The following is a 20,895-nucleotide window of genomic DNA, read 5'->3' on the forward strand; positions in this document are numbered from 1 at the left end:
TTATTTTTGTTTGCCTTTTCTGTTCCCACACAGACACACACCTTTTATTTAGACATGTGGCGTCCCACAGCAGAGCGCCCCAGACTTAGGAGGCAGCTGCAACTACGTCTAACTGCAACTCTAACTCTAATCGTCTAAAAAGAGATGCCGTAACCACAAAAACCATCAAAAGGGTCAAAACACAATAAAGCCAAACAGCTTATTTCCATTGTGGTCGTCAGCTTCCCCCTCAGACGTTATTCCCCACTGTTTGTCGTCATGTCGTTTTGCCACTCGTCGGTACGAGCCCTATGGCGTCAACCTTCTGAAGCCGTGCTAAAGATATTGAGCTTGACTGAGGCTACATCCACACTACTACATTTTAGTTTTTAAACGCAGACCTTTTGCTACGTGTACACCTCCCGTCCAAATTTAAAACGGCGAATCTGAAGACCTCAAACGGAGGAGTTTGGAAATGTGGCCGACCCCGTTTTTGTTGGATTTGGACTTGGATTAGTAAGAACAACATACAGATGGAACACAGGGCTGATGGTTGCTGATAATGGGCACCTGCACGCCTCTGTAGATATTCCATTACAAATCAACCGTTTGCAGCAACAACAAGTCATTTACAACATTAAAAGTGTCTACTCTGTATTTCTGATCAATTTTATGTTATTTTAATGGCCAAAAAATGTACTTTTCATTCAAAAAACAAGGACATTCATTGTCCAAGCTTTTGACTGGCAGTGAAACACATTTGCACTCGGTTGTCAGTTTATTACGTACACCGAGCTTAAACTAATGCAATCTAATACTATAAATAAGGATAGACAACATTTTTAGTAGGGACGTAACTTACGAATGTTCAGCACCCGAAATTAATTGGCTGAAAATAGCAAAAAAAAACACTTTCAGTGTTCGGCCTAATAAGTAAAAAGACTGAATAATTTTCATCAAACATGTCGCCAGTGTGGAAGCATTTCAAAGCGTCCGAGAAAGACGCAAAAATGCCCGTTTGCAGACTCTGTTCTGCTGAATTGTCTCCGAGCACATCCACTCCATCTGGCTGACTTCTTAGTAAAGGTAACAAACAGACTGACCCGTTTATGAGAAGGCGATTAAGCTAGCCGCACCTAAATTTGTAGTGCACACGTATTCTAGCCTTTATGGTAAATCCACTGAAACGGACCAGAGCGAGCTGACAGGCAGGTTAGAGACTTTATCCTGTCAGTTTGTCTCTTTAGTATGAGAGTCCTGCCTGAAGAGAGGCTGTGAAGTCTTCATGTTACGCCGGACGAGAACCACATACAACATTATTCATCAAGTTGGGTCGGACTGGATGAATTTAGCGCGAGGAGGATACGCATGTGACAACGTCCGGTTTTCAAAATAAGGCATCTATACAGGACGGAAATAAGATTAATTGGATTATATTCACAGAAAGTATAAAACATATTACATGTGTCCATTAAAAGTAAACGGACACATGTAATTTACTTTACCGGACCCTCTCGGACCCCGGACCCCCCCCACTATAGTCTCTCCAAATCCTGTGGGAAACACTGAGTACAAAGCACTTTTTGACTATTTAAAACAAATGCGAAAAACCTTGTTCTGTATTTGGGAAATCTTTTCATTATATTCGGCTTCGATCAAGAATTTTCATTTCGGTGCGTCCCTAATTTTTAGAGTCACCTCTTTAGCTGCTAAATGCTCCACTGTGTTCACAAGCTCATCTCTTACTGGGTCAGTCTGCTGCTTGCAGTTGAGCAGGTTGAGTGAATCACAACATGAAAAGCTGCAGCCGGACTGGGAAGCTGAGAAGCCGCAGATTTAGCTGGTAATTCACTTCTCGCTACGAACGACACTTGAAATATTGATTTCAGCCGCTTTAATTTTGTGTTAACAAGGCACATACCAAAACCACAGTATCACATCAGCACGACTGCACAATACAGGAACAAAACAACCCAGCTTGAACTTTTGAAAGCCTCTGAGGTTTTGGTGCTTAGTTCCCCTTAAGCATTTACACTTTACTAACCAGGACACTTTCAATTTATATCATCAGAAGACAAAAGCAACTTGGTCATATTTATTTGACTTATATTTATTTGATTAACTGATGTTTAATATTTCAATCAAGAATGCACAAACCAGACAATTCAGTCCAGACGCACTCTGCGTTTATAGGCCTACTAAAAGGTTTCAGAGTGGCGGTCAGGGGACTTCTGATCTCACAGAACTTGCATGATCAAACGTGACTTCAGACAGAAACAAACATGGAGGCAGACTGTCGTGGTCTGCTGTTTGCACCTAGTGATGTTACATCTGACACAGAAGCTACGATCCTTGCTTCAAACTCCTTAAGTCCTTTCACCGAACCACTGCCTTGTAGCTTGTATCGTTACGTCACTAGTGACGTTAAAATGACGTGTTAAGCAAACACAGTGGTTCACTCAGGTAGAGAAACACATGGCTGCTTTGACAGGTTTGACAGCATAACTGCACACCAGCCACTGATGTTTAGAGATTTAGTAATTAAGGACTGAACGCACGCTAAACTTAGATACAACAATACGAATTTTATTACTTAAGTACATTTACTATGGAATACTTCTATACCTTCACTTGAGTAGAATTTTGATGACTGATAGTAAACATAGTATTTTTACTTTTTTGAGGCAAAGTTAAAGTGTACAATATTTAAAACCAATCACTTAACATTCTTGCAATATCATGGTGAAATGACAGAGCTGTTGCTCTTTGAGTAGGAAGACTGGGGTTTAAATTTGCCATTAATGAGACCGAGATCTCGCCATCAAGTCTCAATTATGATTCCTGCTGCTAATTGCTTTGTCTCACCCATTTTTTAGGACAAAATATGAGAAACAGGTTTTAACTACAACACTAAAATTAAGGCTGAGCAATTTTTTTTTCTTTCTCCTGAGCTGTAAAAGCGCAACCAATGAATGCAATAAATTTTCCTCTGGGTTTGGTATTAAAGAGGTGCTATTATGCTCATTTTCAGGTTCAAAATCCTATTTAGGGGTTGTACCACAACGGTCTAATTTCCAAAAAACACCTATTTTTTTGTTTTCATACTGCACATTGCTGCAGCTCCTCTTTTCATCCTGTGTTGAAGGCTTCATTTTAGCTGTGGAGTGATACATCTCGTCTCTAAATGATCTTTGTTGGGAGTTGCACATTTACAGTTCAGAGTACTGAACCATTTTCGACAAAGCAATAATGCTTCAGAAGCTTTATTCACTAGTTGCGCTTGTGTTTGCAAACAGAGAATCAAACTGTGGATGAACTCGAGGCTGAGAAGAGAGAATCAACAGGTTTATACATTTTAGAACATGAGCAGATACACAACACGCTGGTGACACTTCCCGGTCAGCTCGATCTCATTGGCTGTTTTCGGGATTCTGATCGAGGTCTCCCCGATTTCAAATCGTGCGATTTGAACCTTCGATCCGCTCTGCAAGCTTAAGATTATGTCTGTAAACCCCTCACACTACAGATCATTTGGGCCAATTATCGGTTTCGATCAGCCTTGAATCTCTTCTGCAATTCTTGAATTGGACCCTCTGGTGTGCAGCCCGTATAAATCAGACATGTGACACTCCATCTAACCGCTATGGTACCATTTGGTAACAACTGTCATAATCAAACATGCTGTGAAATCTCGTAATCATCGAGATAGTAAGTCATATTTACAAGATAAGGTCTGAATGCAGTGTGCTTCTGTGTGTTTATATCAATACTGCTGCAGTGCGAGAGGCAGAAGCCGGAAACATTTTTCCATTATTTAACTTATGCAATCACTTACTGTAATTAAGGTGACTTGTCTTTTCTATTATAGTTCTATTATGTCGTTGCACATAATTTTGACAATAAATGCACTTTTCATCGATTTGGATTTCCAATTGTTTGTTTTCCTTTTTCACATAAATATATGTATATATTTTTAATCAAATAAAAATGTCCCCAATTTGTATTCGATCGTATTTAGAGAAATCGCTGGAGACATTTTTCCTCGTTGCTGTAATGAGACTGAGAACAAACCTTATCAGCCTCTATCACAAGGACAGAAGAGACAGACCGTGACGTCTCTGGAAAATCAGTGAATGGATATTTCCACTGACCGCTTGCACTATGTGAGGAGTAAAGATCGCTTGTGTGTCTTTGAGAGACGTATAAATTTACATCGTTTTAAACATCTGGTTAGAATCGTTTTATAATCCGCCCTGAATGTTTCACACTGTGGGCGTGTCTGTTCTGCTTTGTTCATTTAGTTCTCAGTCAGTCCTGTTTCTGTGGATTTTGGATCACCTGTTTATTTGGACTCTTGTTATTTTGGATTCAGCCACTCGGTTGTAAGTGTGCTCGCTTTTGTTTGCTGGAATTAAACCTTCTTTGAACTGCACTCGCTTGCTCTGTGTCCTGCATTTGGGTCCTCCAACTTGCTCACCCCCTCACAACACTGACATGGTGTAAATATCAACTTGGCCATCTCATCTCTCCTCCCTGATAACAGTTAATAATAAATGACTTACACCTGCTCAGGGGAGGTGTTGAATTTAAAGTGGTCATATTATGCAGGATCATCATTTAATTTAGGGGTTGTACCAGAACAGGTTTACATGCTTTCATTTAAAAAAAACCCCATTATTTTTGTCGTACTGCGCATTGCTGCAGCTCCTCTTTTTACCCTGTGTGCTAAATGCTCTGTTTTACTTACGGAGTGAAGCATCTCACTTCTATTAGATCTTTGATGAGAGTTGCACATGCGAATTTATGGACTACTAGCCAATCAGAAGCAGAGTAGGGCGGGTCGTGAGAAGCCACGGTTCAGCTGTACATGTTCCTGAACCAGCTGATCTTTCAAAGAAAAAAGATGGCAACAAACAAACGCACGTGTACATTTTCAGCTGAGGACTTCAACTCAACAATCAATCACGATTTCAGTTAAATGCTAAAGTTGCTGTTACTGTTACCTTGTCTGTGGTCCGCTGGCAGAACACCAGCTCTACTTTCTGATCAGGTGCCGCCGTGCTGTTGCCGAGGCGTCATAAGTTTTACGGTGGACGGACGGTAACATTACAGAGTTGTTGTTTTCTTTAGCTTGAAATAATCCCATACTTTGGACACTTTCTTCTTTACATCGATGAATTTTATTAATCGATTTTATCGATTTAATCTATGAAACGTTTCAGCCCCACAAAAGAGCTGTTTTCAGGCAGTTTTCTGTGGGAACTCCCTGTGGGGAATATGACATTTTTAAGTTCTGTCTTAACCCTAATTAATTTGTATGGTGCACGTTATAGCCGAACTCCTGCACCTTGTTCAAACTATGTTATGTTTGAACTTAGTTATAGCTGGTGGAAAAGGCTGCTGATACAAACAGGATTAAATTAGTGTTTGTCGAGGTTCAGCCGGCATCAGAGGCTCTGTTTTAGAAGCTAAACTCACTGTATAGGATGTGGCTTTAAAGCCTACGTTAAAATTAGCCACACTAAACCACAATATGCCTTGGAGTAGAAGTTAAGATGCTGAACCTCAACGTCACCATCTTTCTACCCTAATTTCCATACTATGATAGACTGATTAATCCGATAAACAGGAAGGGTCTGCGGAGACGTCTGCAGGCAGTGTGACTGCTGTGGAACGATGTTGGCGTTCCCCTTGCGAGTTTTAAGAATGTGGGAATGCATCACATTTTATCTCCTGGAAGGGCATGTCTTGTCATGTCACCTACGATAAGGAACCCCCCCCCCCTCCTTTGTTTTGTGTTTTTGATCTCGTTGCTTTTAAGCCCACAGCTTTACTGCTTCTGCTCACGCTCACTGCGGTCATAAGTGAAACTCATGAGCTGAAGTGGATTAATAGTTTCCAGTTCCGAAGGGAAGCCAAAACTTCAAGCCTGCCGGAAGTCTGTTAAATGACCTCTCTTTGCCTTAAGTCACTTCATGTTTTTAGATTGTTCTCTAAAACTATTTTGTTTCCTTTCAGATGTCTTGTTGCTTCATTATAAATGTGGTTTTCAGATCCTCATCTCCAAAAACAACTGGATAAAGTAGAATTTTGTTGTCATTGTACATGTGTACTTAAGAAAACGTTCTTGTGTACCAAAACTTCCTATTTATGTGACAGTCCTTGACTGAACTTTTAGCTGTGACACAAAGTGAAAGTCGATGACTGAACTTTTAGCTGTGACACAAAGTGAAAGTCGAATTGTGGGAATGTAGGTCGAGATGTGAATTGTAACAAATGACTTGAGTGTGCTGTCTCCTGAGATGCGGACAAACTCTGGGGCAATATTCTGTATTTTTAGTTGACTTATTTGAATTATTTATTTTGTCTTTTATTGTTGTGTACACTACCATACTTTTGCAGTATGTGTATGTATTTAGTTATTCACTTTTTGGTTTGAGTCAGGGTTAACTATGCAACATCATGCCATAATTTCTTCTGTTTTTATATCTACATGTATTTAAAATCTGACTTGGAGCTTGACTGGCAACTTGTTATCTATTATTTGTTTGGAAATTCAGTAAATTAAGTTTTAGGGGTTAAAAATAAACTTAAAAAGAAAATGTGTGGGGGTTTACCAGGCGAGAAGCCGCTAGTCTTGTACCAGACAGGGAAATAATGTATGTTGTATGGAAATATTGTAATGTGGAGTCTAATCCATACTAGATATAGCTACATGTGTTAGGATTTGGTTTTTGTACTGTTGTTTTTCCTGTGTTTATTTGATATTGTCTTGGTTTAGAGTTTTGTAATCTAGTTTATTATTTTGGTTCTTTTGTTTTTAGTTTCTTAGTCACTGTCTTGTCTCTCATCTTAGTTCTTCTTCCTGCACCTTGGTTCTTGTTTTAGTATTTACTTCAGGTTCCTTGTCTACATTATTTTGGGTCTAGTCTCTAGTCTCCCTCGTGTTTCCCTGTTTCTGTTTGGACAGCTTTTGTGTTTCTGGACTTTGTCATCAGTCACTCAGTTTGTAAGTGTGCTCGCTTTTTGTTGCCTTGAATAAACCGAACTTTACCTGCTAGCCTACATGTCCTGCGTTTGGGTCCTCCAACTTGCTCAACTCTGCCATAACCACCACTGAACATAACAATATGTCTCTGCTGCATAGATCATTTTAAATCTCTCTGAAATGTCAAATCCCTTAATGTTTCTTAAAAGATAAAGTGCAGATGTGTTTCTGCAGAAGCCCTGATTTCATGTTTATTACCTAAAAATAGGATAATAACTTTATTCACTTCTAAAACACTGGAATATACAGTGGAAAGTATTCAGACCCCTTTAAATTTTTCACTCTTTGTTTCATTGCAGCCATTTTCCAAAAATCAAAAAAGTTCATTTTATTTCTCAGTAATGTAACTCAGCACCCCATCTTGACAGAAAAAAACAGAAATGTAGAAATTTTTGCAAATTTATTAAAAAAGTATTCAGACCCATATTTGACTCAGGTGCTGTCTATTTCTTCTGATCATCCTTGAGATGGTTCTACACCTTCATTTGAGTCCAGCTGTGTTTGATTATACTGATTGGACTTGATTAGGAAAGCCACACACCTGTCTATATAAGACCTTACAGCTCACAGTGCATGTCAGAGCAAATGAGAATCATGAGGTCAAAGGAACTGCCTGAAGAGCTCAGAGACAGAATTGTGGCAAGGCACAGATCTGGCCAAGGTTACAAAAACATTTCTGCTGCACTTAAGGTTCCTAAGAGCACAGTGGCCTCCATAGTCCTCAAATGGAAGACGTTTGGGACGACCAGAACCCTTCCTAGAGCTGGCCGTCCGGCCAAACTGAGCTATCGGGGGAGAAGAGCCCAAAGGTCACTGTGGCTGAGCTCCAGAGATGCAGTCGGGAGATGGGAGAAAGTTGTAGTAAGTCAACCATCACTGCAGCAATCCACCAGTCGGGGCTTTATGGCAGAGTGGCCCGACGGAAGCCTCTCCTCAGTGCAAGACGCATGAAAGCCCGCATGGAGTTTGCTAAAAAACACCTGAAGGACTCCAAGATGGTGATAAATAAGATCCTCTGGTCTGATGAGACCAAGATAGAACTTTTTGGCCTTAATTCTAAGCGGTATGTGTGGAGAAAACCAGGCACTGCTCATCACCTGTCCAATACAGTCTCAACAGTGAAGCATGGTGGTGGCAGCATCATGCTGTGGGGGTGTTTTTCAGCTGCAGGGACAGGACGACCGGTTGCAATCGAGGGAAAGATGAATGCGGCCAAGTACAGGGATATCCTGGACGAAAACCTTTTCCAGAGTGCTCTGGACCTCAGACTGGGCCGAAGGTTTACCTTCCAACAAGACAATGACCCTAAGCGCACCGCTAAAATAACGAAGGAGTGGCTTCACAACAACTCCGTGGCTGTTCTTGAATGGCCCAGCCAGAGCCCTGACTTAAACCCAATTGAGCATCTCTGGAGAGACCTGAAAATGGCTGTCCACCAACGTTTACCATCCAGCCTGACAGAACTGGAGAGGATCTGCAAGGAGGAATGGCAGAGGATACCCAAATCCAGATGTGAAAAACTTGTTGCATCTTTCCCAAAACGACTCATGGCTGTATTAGATCAAAAGGGTGCTTTTACTAAATACTGAGCAAGGGGTCTGAATACTTATGACCATGTGATATTTCAGTTTTTCTTTTTTAATAAATTTGCAAAAATTGCTACATTTCTGTTTTTTTTCTGTCAAGATGGGGTGCTGAGTGTACATTACTGAGAAATAAAATGAACTTTTTTGATTTTTGGAAAATGGCTGCAATGAAACAAAGAGTGAAAAATTTAACACAACAAAAGGGAGACGCACCATGGCAACCATTTAGTAAAATTTGTTTATTTAAACCAAAATGAACCAAATTAAGACTTGTGCCAATGTAAAAGTATCAGACATGTTATGATTATTATCATATGTTGCCTTTTTTCACACAGCAGTAGCGACTGTGTTTGCGACCCGACCTTTCTTTCCTCGTGAGAGGGAAGAATTTAGAAAGTTGCGTGGCGCTGCGGGGAGCCCCCAGCTGCAGTAGCGCATGGATCGTGCGTAATATTCATCCAGCCAGAGGGAACGATCACGAACCGTTCACAGTGCGTCGGTCGTACTAGTGACACAACCTGTACCGGAGAGAGAGTGGGGCGGACCAGGGACGGGAGATCGCGTGGCGACTGGCCCGCTGCGGACTGTCGGTGATCGTTCCCTCTGTCTGGATGAAGTCTGACGCACCTGATTTTACGCATGGATCCATGATGATAGAGAAATGTAGAGATTAATGTCAATAAAGCAAGCTGTCAATATTTAAGAGACCCCCAGATATATCACAAATCATGCTTCGAGGGGAGGTGATGTCTTATTTAAGGGAGCTAAGCTCCTCCCGGCTCCCCTGTAGTTCGCACCCTGTCTGTGGTTTCAGTCATGCCCGAGCAGGACGATGGATTCATGGAAAATGGGTGTAAAGGTGTTGTAATGCGCAAGAAACAAGAAAACTACAACTAAAACAGCATGTCCAGAAACCAAGGCAAAGGTGGAACCTGTGGAGGGAAAAAGAGTGCAATCACCCTCAGGGATAGAGATTGGCCACGCCCACACATGACCCCACAGGGCGTCAGGTGGAGTTTTGATTTCCATGAGTTGTAAACCATAACCTAATCATCAAGATTATAATGTGGAAAAAGGCTTGAAATATTTTACTGCATGTGTAATGGATCTAGAATATACGAACACAAAATAACTTTTCCATGACATGAAGTTCTTTTAAGCTTCAAAGGATGATGATGTTTTCCTGTAGAAGCCTTCATTTATGTTGATTACAATTGTAGAAACGTTTTGTAAATCGTTCGGTGCCAATTTAGGTCATTTTGTTGCACACAGCCATAGTAACACTTTAAAACAGTCTTAACACTTGTGAGCAGTGAAAGGATGGCCTCTCTTTCAAGGGCATTCAAGGGCATTCAACAACAACAAGTTACCTCTGTGTAGGTGTCATGTACACAACTACCACTTCCTGCCCACAGACAACCAAGTCACATATTTTATAGTAGCCTACATTTCATCATCTCCTGCTGCTGTGATACAAATGATGCGTTTCTGAATGTGTACTCTCTTCACCGGGCTAAACTCATTAAAGGTGCAACAAAAGGAACACATTATTATAACTGCTGTATTTTTATTACTCTGTCTGTTACCTTCTGTTTTGGAAATCCCCCCCGTAATTTTCCCGTAATTTCCCCACCCCACGTTTGTGGTCGGTAAAATGCACACAGAGGTAAGGAGGCTTGATTAATAAAATCAACTCACGGATTTTCCTAAAAGATTGCATCATATTGCCAGCCTTACCTCCGATTTGAAACTTAAACAAATGAAGCCAGAGAGAGTTTTAGGCGTTTGATACTAAAACTGTGGACAGCTACGAACAAGCAGCACTTTATCACACACACTTAAGTCATTTGATTGCAGTTTAAGATTGTGGCTCTTCCCTTTTGATCGCTGGCAGTTACTTTGGTATACTATAAAAGCTGTATAAACGGGAAAAGGTGAGCGCTGCGGTCAGCATAACACTCAGCATGCAAGGCTGTGGCTATTTCCTGAAGCAGTACGGACCAGTACAAACTTAGGTATATACCAAGTAACCAGCTCATCATGCCTGAACAGTTAAAGTAAAGTGTGCTTTAGTGTCACGTTTCACAAGGAGACCGTTTCTTTAAACCATGCACTGTGTCAAAGCTGGTTTCTGTTATTTTAACCTCAAGACAAAGTTGTTAAGGTTGGTTAACCCTGATTCAGTGATCTGTGACATATCTCTCTAACCTGCAGAGAACCATCCTAACACCGTCTTTTTATTTTTCCTAAATCTTTAATACATAATTAGCGCGAGAGGAAAAACAACGGCATGTGACCACATCTACAGAAGTAAATATCAGCCGGCTTTTGGAGGCCGATGACCTTTAAAAGGGAAAGAGCTTTGTATGTGATCATAATGTCAACTCAGGAGATCCTGAAACAAGAATCATCTGTTTCTTGTGGAATCTTGTCTGAGATCAGTTAACACTGAAGAAGTGAAAGCAGCTGAAATATTGGTTTCAAGTGGTCAAAGTAGTTGTAATTTCAGTAACAACTGTTACTCATCCTCACCACCCACGTGTTGTTCGGGTAACTCTCCCAAATTTAAGAAAAACAAACATATTTTGTCAAAAACAAGTATGCCAAGCAATTGATTGCTGGATAAAACTCTTGTAATGAGACGGGTTCAAGTGGAGATGACAAAACACAAATGTTACATAAATGTATTGGGTCGTTTGTTTATGTTTCCAGGCTTGTCTCACTGAAATTATAGATCTGTTTTACAAAGGAGACCAGGGCCGGTATTTATCAAGCTTCTCAAAGTGCCATTTTAGTCTTAAGTGCTGAGAATTCATGAAATTTACTCCTACTTTCAAACTTAAGTATAAAAGCAAGTTATCAAATTTCTTAACGAGGTCTCTCAAGTGGTTAGGAGCTGCCAGAAGGGGCTTGTGATGGCGCTGTGGAGACAGAGACATGCGCAAATATTTCAGGGGGGGAAGAATGTTTCTGAATTAGTTGACTTATTAGTTGATTATTTTTGTCAACGCAATTGATGGCACTCTTCTAAATATCAACATTTTTATCTTTCATTTTCAATGTGTACATCAAAATGTATTCTCTTAAAAAGTCTTTATTGTTAAATGTGTGTTGAATGTAAACTCCTCTTAGGAATTTCACCTTTCAATGTGAACTTATCTGAGAATTTTCTTAAAAAAGGAAATCTATTCTGTGTCGTCATCCAAAATCCCACTTGCGGCACAGCAAATTGTTGTGAATCAGCAATGAGACTAACATTTAAGATTTACTCCTACACTTCATTTAAATTAGGACTGTTCTTATGAGTAATTCTGGGAAGCTTGATAAATACGGGCCCTGGCCAACAATAGCAGTAGCCTCAAAGTTTAAAAAAATAAAGTGACACGTGTAGAATTGAGTAACATTAAAAAGAACGGAGAAAACATTTGCACCCAGACAACTCAATAGATTTCACTGTAGTTTTAAAATCGTTTTGGGTCTCCATGTATTGAAGTTTAAGATCAGGAATATTTATTGGAGGCGGTGTGTATATAAAGCAGGACAATTCACTTTTGAATATTATACCCAGTGGTGAGTAAGAGAGTTTGTAATGAATCTATCACGCTATCTAGCATGTGAAGAAAAAAGGTTGGGATTGAGAAGCCGTCATTGAACATGGGAGGGGGTCTACGCCGCCACTTATCCCCCACTTACAATGCTGTCCTTTCATCACTTCCCAGGAAACTCATTCTGACTTTGGTCACCCCCTGATGTTTCTTCTAGTGCTTCTAAGCGGTCACTTTATCAATAATTCAGTTAAATATGTCCAGGTGGACAGGCAAAAAATTGACGTGTACATTTTTGACGTTCATGCTTTCCAAATGACTTTTATAATCCTTAGCTTTGTTCTTTTTCCCTCTGGCCCCCCTGAGGTTGACATTTGTGGTTATATCTCAACTATTTCACAGATTGCTGTAAAAGTTTATTCATGCTCCCCTAAGCTAAATTGTTTTAGTGGGAGTTTTAATTCCACCAGCCCTTTGTCCTCCTTATACTTCAACCAGACTTCAGAGTTTCCCAGCAAGGACTCATTCAGGCCTTCATTTGCATGTGTAGACCTTCTGCAATACTGTATATGAAATGCGGTGTCTATAAACATTATGAAACAGCAACAAGTGTTTCTCAACATGAAATATTCGCAACTACAATATTTTCCATCACAGGATGACCAGAACTACTTGAGATGGAAACCACACAACACATTTTGTCTCTTATCATGCGTCATGTTGGATCGTTACGGCATGTTAAGATATATTTTTACCGTAACATTTTCACTCACCCTCAACTAACTTACCAACTAATCAGTGCCTAAAACGTGAAGATGGGGATGTGGGGATTTTTTCTCCTGTGTTACTGGCACTGACACTTCCTTAATAAAACCACATGAAATCAGTTAGTGAAAAGAGTAAAACAGTGAACTGGAAGCTGATGAGATTTATCATTCTTGTCTGTATTTCATTTTTATTTCTGCAAATAAAGGAAACCCTTGTTTTTACAAACTCACTCACCCACTGACCTCTAACCACAACCATGGCGACTTTTAAACTCCCTGTCCTCCCGGTCCCTTTATGGGGTTCAAATATGCACATACTATTTATATTGCACTGTTGCGTTGCACATTACATAACCTACTGGCATTTTATTAGTACTTATTTAGGTTCTGGATGCACTTACCTGGTTGCATGTTGTGGATGTGGTTATACTATGTGTGCGTTGTGTTTGCAAAGATATTGCTCTTCACTAATTGCCTAATATAAGTTGTTTATACTTGTACTTGAACTTGACGCAAAGAGGACAGATTATCTGGCATAAACAGGGAAGCACATACAAAGAGAAAAGAAAAGGCTAGAGGACTGACATGACCTGAGAGTGCAAACTGTTTGAGTGCATCTGTCTTGTTATTGTCACATCATAAAATTAATAAAAACTAAACAGGAACCAGCAGAAGTCTGAATCATCACAACAGTTTTTACTCTTAATAATAATCGCCACCAGCCTGAAATGACGGCGAGCGTGTTTTTAAATTTTCCACTTGCACTGGTGAATGTTGCTGTTGGACGTCACGTGGTCCGTGATGTAAGTTTGAACTAGAAAAAAGGAAGCTAAGAGGCTGAGGAGCTCATTCAGCCTGCAGCTGTAGAGAAATCAGCCACGGAGGAAAAAGACTCTGTTCAGTTCTTCAAACTTCTTTAAGCAGTTTACATCAAGACCATGTGCGACTTCGATCTGAGGGATGCTTTAGAGACGTAAGTAGAAGAAAGTCTACTCTGGTTAGTTTTTAAATCTAACAAAATGAGTCTCTCTAAATGCTTTCTTCTCTGAATAATGGACAAATTAAGATTACATGTGAAAAACTTAAAAGCGTTACATTTTCCATAAATTGAAGCCTTTTGACTGCTGATTTGGAAAATTTTATTTGATATTTATCTGTTATGTATTTCAGCTCACCTGATGTAGGTGATTCAGGATTTGAATCCTGCTGCTTTGACATGACGGTAAGATGAATTATTATTTATGAGAGTTAATGCAAGCCATGATTGGGTCTATATTTTTTTTACTGTTACAGTGTACCTTTACTCTCATGTACATGTATTCTTACTTTCAGATGCACTGGTTTAATATTAAATATAAATATAATATATATAAATATAAAGAATATACTAATGCACACTATGTGAGGTGAGAATGCTTGTATATATGAATACAACACAATATACTGTATACATTTAATAAGGATGGTCCCGATCAAGTATTTAAAGAGTACTTCAATATTGCCAGGTCCAATCCGATGCTTATTTTTACCTAAATGTATCTTACATATTGAAATAACAGCTGATACTTTCTCTGATAAACCTTATTTTTCCACAAGCTACTTGATCCAAACACTGGAAGGTCCTGATTCAATAATCTAACATTTATTCATTTTAAAGTGTTAATATTATATGAATAATATATATCTTTGGATACACACACAACTTGTTAGTAAGTATTACTTGTTATAGTAATAGATTATAATAGATAATATCACCAAACGTATCCTTTAGAGAGGGACTACCTGTGCCAATGAAAGTCAAATATGTGTATACAAGAGTTAAGTACAGTAAGATAGTAACAATATATATGTGATTAAAGTTATTATATATTATGAAAAAGGCTAAATATGTCTGTAAGAATACAGTGTATGTGTAAAGTGTGAAGAGAAGTGTGTGTGGATACGAAAGAGTTCAAATACATTTGTGTGAAAGTGAAAATACACCTGTGTTTGTGGAAGTGGTAACATGCGTAAGTGAGAGGCCCAGAGTGAATAACGACCTACATATCTTGAGTGGCATTTTTATTTAATTATTTTCACTAAATTATTTTAACCACCATGAACTTTGTGGCTTTGTGTGACTCAGACGAGAGGAAGCACCTTCTGCAGGACATGATGAGTGATTTATGTTTAAGTAGTAAGTTTAATTTGCAGGAAGTTCAGGATGAGATCTTCAAGCTTGATGAGGGACTGGACCTGGTGGTCTCCCGCAACCCAATGACGGTGCAGTGTGTTGCCAACCTGGTGGTGGCAATCAACAGGATGAAAAAGCCTCTAACCAACTATAGCAGGCAGCTCAGTGGTGAAGAGCTCTGCAGCATGATCATGGACAGCCTGGTGGACGGTGGGTAAAACACTGTTTCACATCCTTATAAGTTACTTTAAATGTTGTAGAGCGCCAGCGTGAGACCGGAACTTGTGGGTATTGTTCCAGGAGTCCTCAAACCTCCATTCAAAATCATTCAAAACTAAAAATACAGCCATAGAGCCTTTGTCATCAGTATTTGTGTGGCTTTCCTCCCATAAGCCTTTGACGTTCATGTGTTCAGTGTCACAGCTCAAATGAAAAGACGAGAACGTGTTCAGGCGTGTCTGCAATAACAGCAGGAGAGGAGTGATCGCTGTGGACAGAAAGATGGAAAAATTACTTTAGAAGCAAGCTTGATTTTTATGGATATAGAAGAAACCAAGAAACAATTATGTAATTATTTGTGTTAGACTGGGACTCTTTGTAATTTCAACAAAGTTTCCACTTTTTTTTTAATTTGTTTTAGAGTAGGCAAACTCCAGGAACACGCTTCATCATCAGATGAAAGACATGCCGACTGACAGATTGTATGGAGTTACAGAATCTCACCGTGTTGCCAGATTGGCAGTTTTTACTCTTTACTTAAAGGTTCAGTGTGGAAGTTTTAGTGGCATCTAGTGGTGACGGTTGAGAATTGCAACCAACTGTTCAGCCACTGCTCACTCCTCCCTTTCCAAGAGGATAGGAGAAGTTGGACGACACACTTTGTCAGTTCTTCCACTAAATAATATGTGTGGTCCAAATTTCACTTCTCTTACTTCTAACAAACCAGACTACTAGTACTGCCACTACTACTATTACTACTTCCTCTTCTCCTTTTCATTATTCATATTACATACTTGAACTTTAAATGGGTGTAAAAAAAACTGATTTTGGCAGGATTGAGATAATTTGGGCCAGTTTTTTGCTGTTTTTGCTGTTTTAGCTTCAGTGCATTACTGACCTTCAGACCTAAGTCACATGACTTGCGTAACTTTAACACACAGAAAACATTGAGCAATGGCTGTTGTTGTTTAGGTTTAGGAAAAGAACATTATTTAACTTAAAACATGTTAGCTTTGACTTTCTTTTACATGGGACATACCTGACACATCCACCCCACTACCTCCTCACAGGGACTTTGTCACTGTGTATACTACATCACCTGACTTCTTCAGCCACTAGAGGTCGCAGCCTAACTAAATATGAGTTGTAATAAGCTGCTGCATAATATCTCTTTTTATGTGACAACACTGAAGAAATGACACTTAGCTACAATGTAAAGTAGTGAGTGTGCAACTTGTATAACAGTGTAAATTTGCTGTCCCCTCAAAATGACACATCACACAGTCATTAATGTCTAAATCGCTGGCAGCAAAAGTGAGTACACCCCTGAGAGAAAGTTAGCAAAGTGTCATTTCTTCAGTGTTGTCACACGAAAAGATATAATCAAATATTTACAAAAATGTGAGGAGTGTGCTCACTTTTGTGAGATACTGTATATGGCTGTTTTTCTGGTGAGGTCAGGCTGTTGAATTAGTATTCTGTCAGAAGTTTACATCTGTTTATATAAGTGTTACATTAAATGTGAACATTACCTATAAGTCCTTTTATTCTATGACTTCTATGTCTTTGCATTTATTGAAATGGGGACTATTTATCTTATTGCTTCTTGCTTGTGTATATATAAAAAAGGAAAAATATTTCCTAAAAGTTCTTTTTAAATTTTGGCTGCTTTTATGAGGATTGGGCAGGTTCTAGGCTCTGACCCAAATTGTGACATTATGACTTCAACTTCAAGTCTGTGCCTTCTTTTTCTGAAAGCATCTGCCTCCACCTTTCCACAGAAACGGCTGTCGAGGAGTGCTGCTCAGAGAGGAAAAAAACGTACATCCGTGCCAACAGTGTGAAGACAATCACTCTGAGCGACCGCAGTAAGAAAGACATCATCTACAACTCAGTAGCGTTCAAACTGCAGGCCATCACTCTGCAAGGTGGACACAGCACCCACAAAGGTAAGAGGATCACATGTGTGGTGGAGAAAAATGCATTTTATGTAAGTACTGTACTAAAGTATAATTTTGAGGTACTTAACCACAGCCTACTTAACTATAATATTTCCATTTCATGCTAAAATTGATTTATTCTAACAATTGTAGTAGACCTTTACTTATGAGTGTCAGTACTTTTACATTGTTGTGTTAGTACTTTGGAACATTAAATATTGCTCTCTCTCTTTTTTCATTAGTGAATTTTAAACTTTCGAGGTACATCGACTATCCCGTCTGTGAAAGCAACAGTAGTCCCGTTGTTCTGTCCATCACCAACTTGTACATGTCCTGCTCCATGGAAGGCGGTAAAGCTGTGCTGAAACTGGAGGTAAGTAGAAAATTATTTATGGTATCAGAGGGAAGTTTGTGTTCACTTGATGTTTTTTTTAAGTCCTTTTTCATGGATGTGTAGCTCCACCTCGAGTAGCTACAACAATAATATGCTGCTCTAACACTGATAATGATAATAAATTAATGTAATATATAATGATATAACACTCACACGGTCTATTACGCTTCACAAGAAGTACTTTTCACATTTGAAAAGCACAGTTTACTGAAGTAAAAATTTCAATGCTGGACTTATAATTGAGTAATAATTAACTTAAATTATAGAGCACTTTTCAAAAACCATGTTACATAGTGCTTTCACAAGTGCAACCACAATAAAGCACACATAAAACAAGCAAGAAAACACTTAAGAAATTCAACTTACAGTTCTTAAATCAGGAAAGGCTCTCCTATAAAAGTGTGTTTTACCTGGTTTTGTTCTGGTTAAAAGCCAGGCAGCTGAGTTCTGGATGGTCTGGAGTCGATAGTAAAAAGGATGTTGCAGTAATGCAGGCGTGTTAAAATAGTATCAGTGTCTCTAAAAGTTAATACAAGCTTTGTGGTGTGCTGCTCGAATTTTAAATTACTGTCAAACCAGACTTAAGGATTTTTTGCAACAGGCTTTATTTGATCCACTAGGGAAACAGCAGACGGCAGTAGAAGGAGTATATTTCCATCATAGTACTCGCACTTATAAAAATAAGAGTTCTTTGTTTGTAATTTGGCTTAACATAAACACTGGAAACAGGGGGAAACAGCTAGCCTGGTTCTGTCCTCATCATTTTGTGTTATTAAATACAAATTTGGGCTTTTATTTCATAATTCTGATATGTTTAATCTCAATATTTAATAGTAAATTAAAATATTTCCATTTTACCGGCAGAAATGTGCTTCCATACGTGAAATTATTTGTATAAAATTAATATGTGACATTTTCTCTTTGTATATGTCTTCTGGCAGCAATGCTCTGAGGAGGAGTTAAAGAGCATCGACTGTGAAAAAATGAAACGTTTCCTCTTCCTCAAGAGAAACGATGCAACGAATTTTACCACTTTTGAGTCTCTCAGTTGCCCCAAATGGTTCATTAGCACCTATGAAGAGGAAAACCAGCCTTTGGAGATGAGTAATGTGGACATTACAAAATGTTACTTCAGCGTAAACTAAAATGTATTGCTGGGTTTAAGATGCCATTTAACGTAAATTATGCTGAGGATGCTTTTTGTATTCTACATCACCACTAGATGGAGTAATTGTCTGCAGTGATAATACTCTCTAGGTGAGGTAGAGATTATAATTAATGTAACTTACTAGAAACAGCTTTTTATTCACTGACAAACGGCTTCATCTCCTTTGGTAAATAAAGAGAAAAAAATGTAACAGGATATTCCTCTAAACTACTGATTATTTGTTATTATTGTTCCTGAAATTCAATTTATTATATTGTCCGTCGTGTGTTGTTCTGTTGCTCTGTAACAGGAAATTTAAAACATAAGCATGTAAAACATCACAAGTATGTATAAGTGTAACGGGCTATATATGCCTGCGTAAATGTGAATATTTTCAGTGTTTTTGTTGATTTGGTTAATGTCTTTTAGAAATGTTTATGTATCAGTTAACCTTTGCTAATCCTGACAAACATTGTGCAGCTTTGCAGAAATGTATTCTAACCCTTATATTGATCGAATCACTCCCTTCCCGTCCAGTTAAAACCATGTATCTGTAACGTGATGATGAATGTCTGTAATGAACTGCAGGATGAAGAGTTCCTTTATGCTCTTCTTAAGCTAAATAAACTTTTTAACCCCCCTTTGAATCAGCTGGAAAATGCATCGTCACAAAGCCGAACACAGGCTGTTTGTCTGACTCTTTAGAGATATGTGGTTCTCACAGCACAGCGTCGCTACAAACACATCTTATAGACCATGATGCATTGCTGCAGATTAAACAACCCAACAGGATATAAGTGAGTTAAATGAGCTCAACCTTCAACATCTACAGCAGTGAAATGCAACAAACACATGAATGTGTAATTCAGAAACATCAGATAAAACAGAGAAACACTGACAGGAACATTTTACTGCACTATGAGTACTTTTACTTTGATACTTTAACTGCATTCTGCTGAGAATCCTTAATGCAGAGCTTATACTTGTAGTGAAGTATTTTCACAATGCGGCATTAGTACTTTTACTTAAGTAAAGGGCCTGAATCATGCTTTAACTAAGATATATGAACTCACTTAAACATCTGTGTATTTCTGCCAAACAAACAGTCAGTTGCCTTTAATGTCCAATTTTTTATTGACTTCCTAATTTTAGCTGTTGTGTATTTGCTTCATTATCTTCATTTTGTGTTGTTGTTTTTTATTGTAAAAGGTTTAAACCTCTTCTTGCTTCGACCAGCAACCTTTGAAGTGGGTATGTGTAATTCTGCTGAACAACGATCCCTGTGGTCTCAAGTGGGAATCACAGGAGGATGCTTAATGCTAAAACAAAGTGTATCAGCAGATCAGCAGCACAAACAGAGAAGAATCTAAGAGTTCTAACTTTAGCTAACATTATCCACGACATACTACTGCAGTTTTACCTGACCGATTAACACTTGGTTTTATTTCATCTTTCAAAAGTTACATGGAACTTTAGTCGTGGTTAAAAGTTGTCCTGAAAAAGAAAGAGCTGGTTCTGAAGTTCACAGTAAGCATCTGTAATATCGTGTTACATGTCTTTTAAAACCAGTCCAGTGAGCTTTGGTGGTAAATCAAAATAAAATTCACTAATTCCCACATGTTTTCACTCTGGAAATACAGCAGAGGGTCTCGCAGCGTCATGCACGTTCAGTTGTCTCACCTCGAGAGCGAGAGAGAGGAAACGAATCAGTGTTTGAAAAGCTTGAATGTTGGTAGCGAACACTAATAATTAAAGCTTAGATGAGCATTGTCTGCGGACATTATGCTCTTGCTGGAATATGACTTTCACAGCAAGGTCAAATGGTCAGTCAGGCTTTAGATGTGTAATAATCAGATTAAATTATCAGATAAAATAATGCAAATCCTAGTCTTCAGAACAGATGTAGCTGTGTGAAATACTGGATAAATTAATGCTATTATCTAAACATATTAAGTGGCTCGACATAACAGTCTGTTCTCATTCCCATGCTGTCAAATAGCTACGCTTTGTCACAACCTTTGGGGTCTGGTACCAGCACACTGGGGGAAGCCCTTTAGCGCCATTTTTAATGCTTAAAATATACTATGAAAAACAGAA

General features: G+C 38.9%; 1 protein-coding gene across 1 annotated transcript; it reads left to right on the forward strand.

Annotated features, from left to right (window-relative positions):
• Positions 1 to 11,535: 11,535 nt before the first annotated feature.
• il1b (interleukin 1, beta) lies at positions 11,536 to 19,438 on the forward strand. The gene is made up of 6 exons (XM_038733429.1): positions 11,536 to 13,898; positions 14,096 to 14,147; positions 15,119 to 15,308; positions 17,099 to 17,266; positions 17,500 to 17,630; positions 18,593 to 19,438. Exons 1-6 carry the CDS (start codon positions 13,864 to 13,866, stop codon positions 18,794 to 18,796), a joined length of 780 nt encoding a protein of 259 aa, XP_038589357.1. The 5' UTR covers positions 11,536 to 13,863; the 3' UTR covers positions 18,797 to 19,438.
• Positions 19,439 to 20,895: the final 1,457 nt, after the last annotated feature.

This window comes from Micropterus salmoides, unplaced genomic scaffold, assembly GCF_014851395.1.
Source record: "Micropterus salmoides isolate LMB-PRFRI ecotype aquatic unplaced genomic scaffold, ASM1485139v1 Ms_hic_scaffold_20, whole genome shotgun sequence".
NCBI classification, from domain to species: domain Eukaryota; kingdom Metazoa; phylum Chordata; class Actinopteri; order Centrarchiformes; family Centrarchidae; genus Micropterus; species Micropterus salmoides.

Bases quoted from the DNA above. Each gene is read 5' to 3' on its own strand.
- il1b (XM_038733429.1), top strand. From the start codon at position 13,864: ATGTGCGACTTCGATCTGAGGGATGCTTTAGAGAC. The intron at 13,899-14,095 runs GTAAGTAGAAGA...TATGTATTTCAG, and splicing joins CTGAGGGATGCTTTAGAGAC to CTCACCTGATGTAGGTGATT. The intron at 17,631-18,592 runs GTAAGTAGAAAA...GTCTTCTGGCAG, and splicing joins AAGCTGTGCTGAAACTGGAG to CAATGCTCTGAGGAGGAGTT.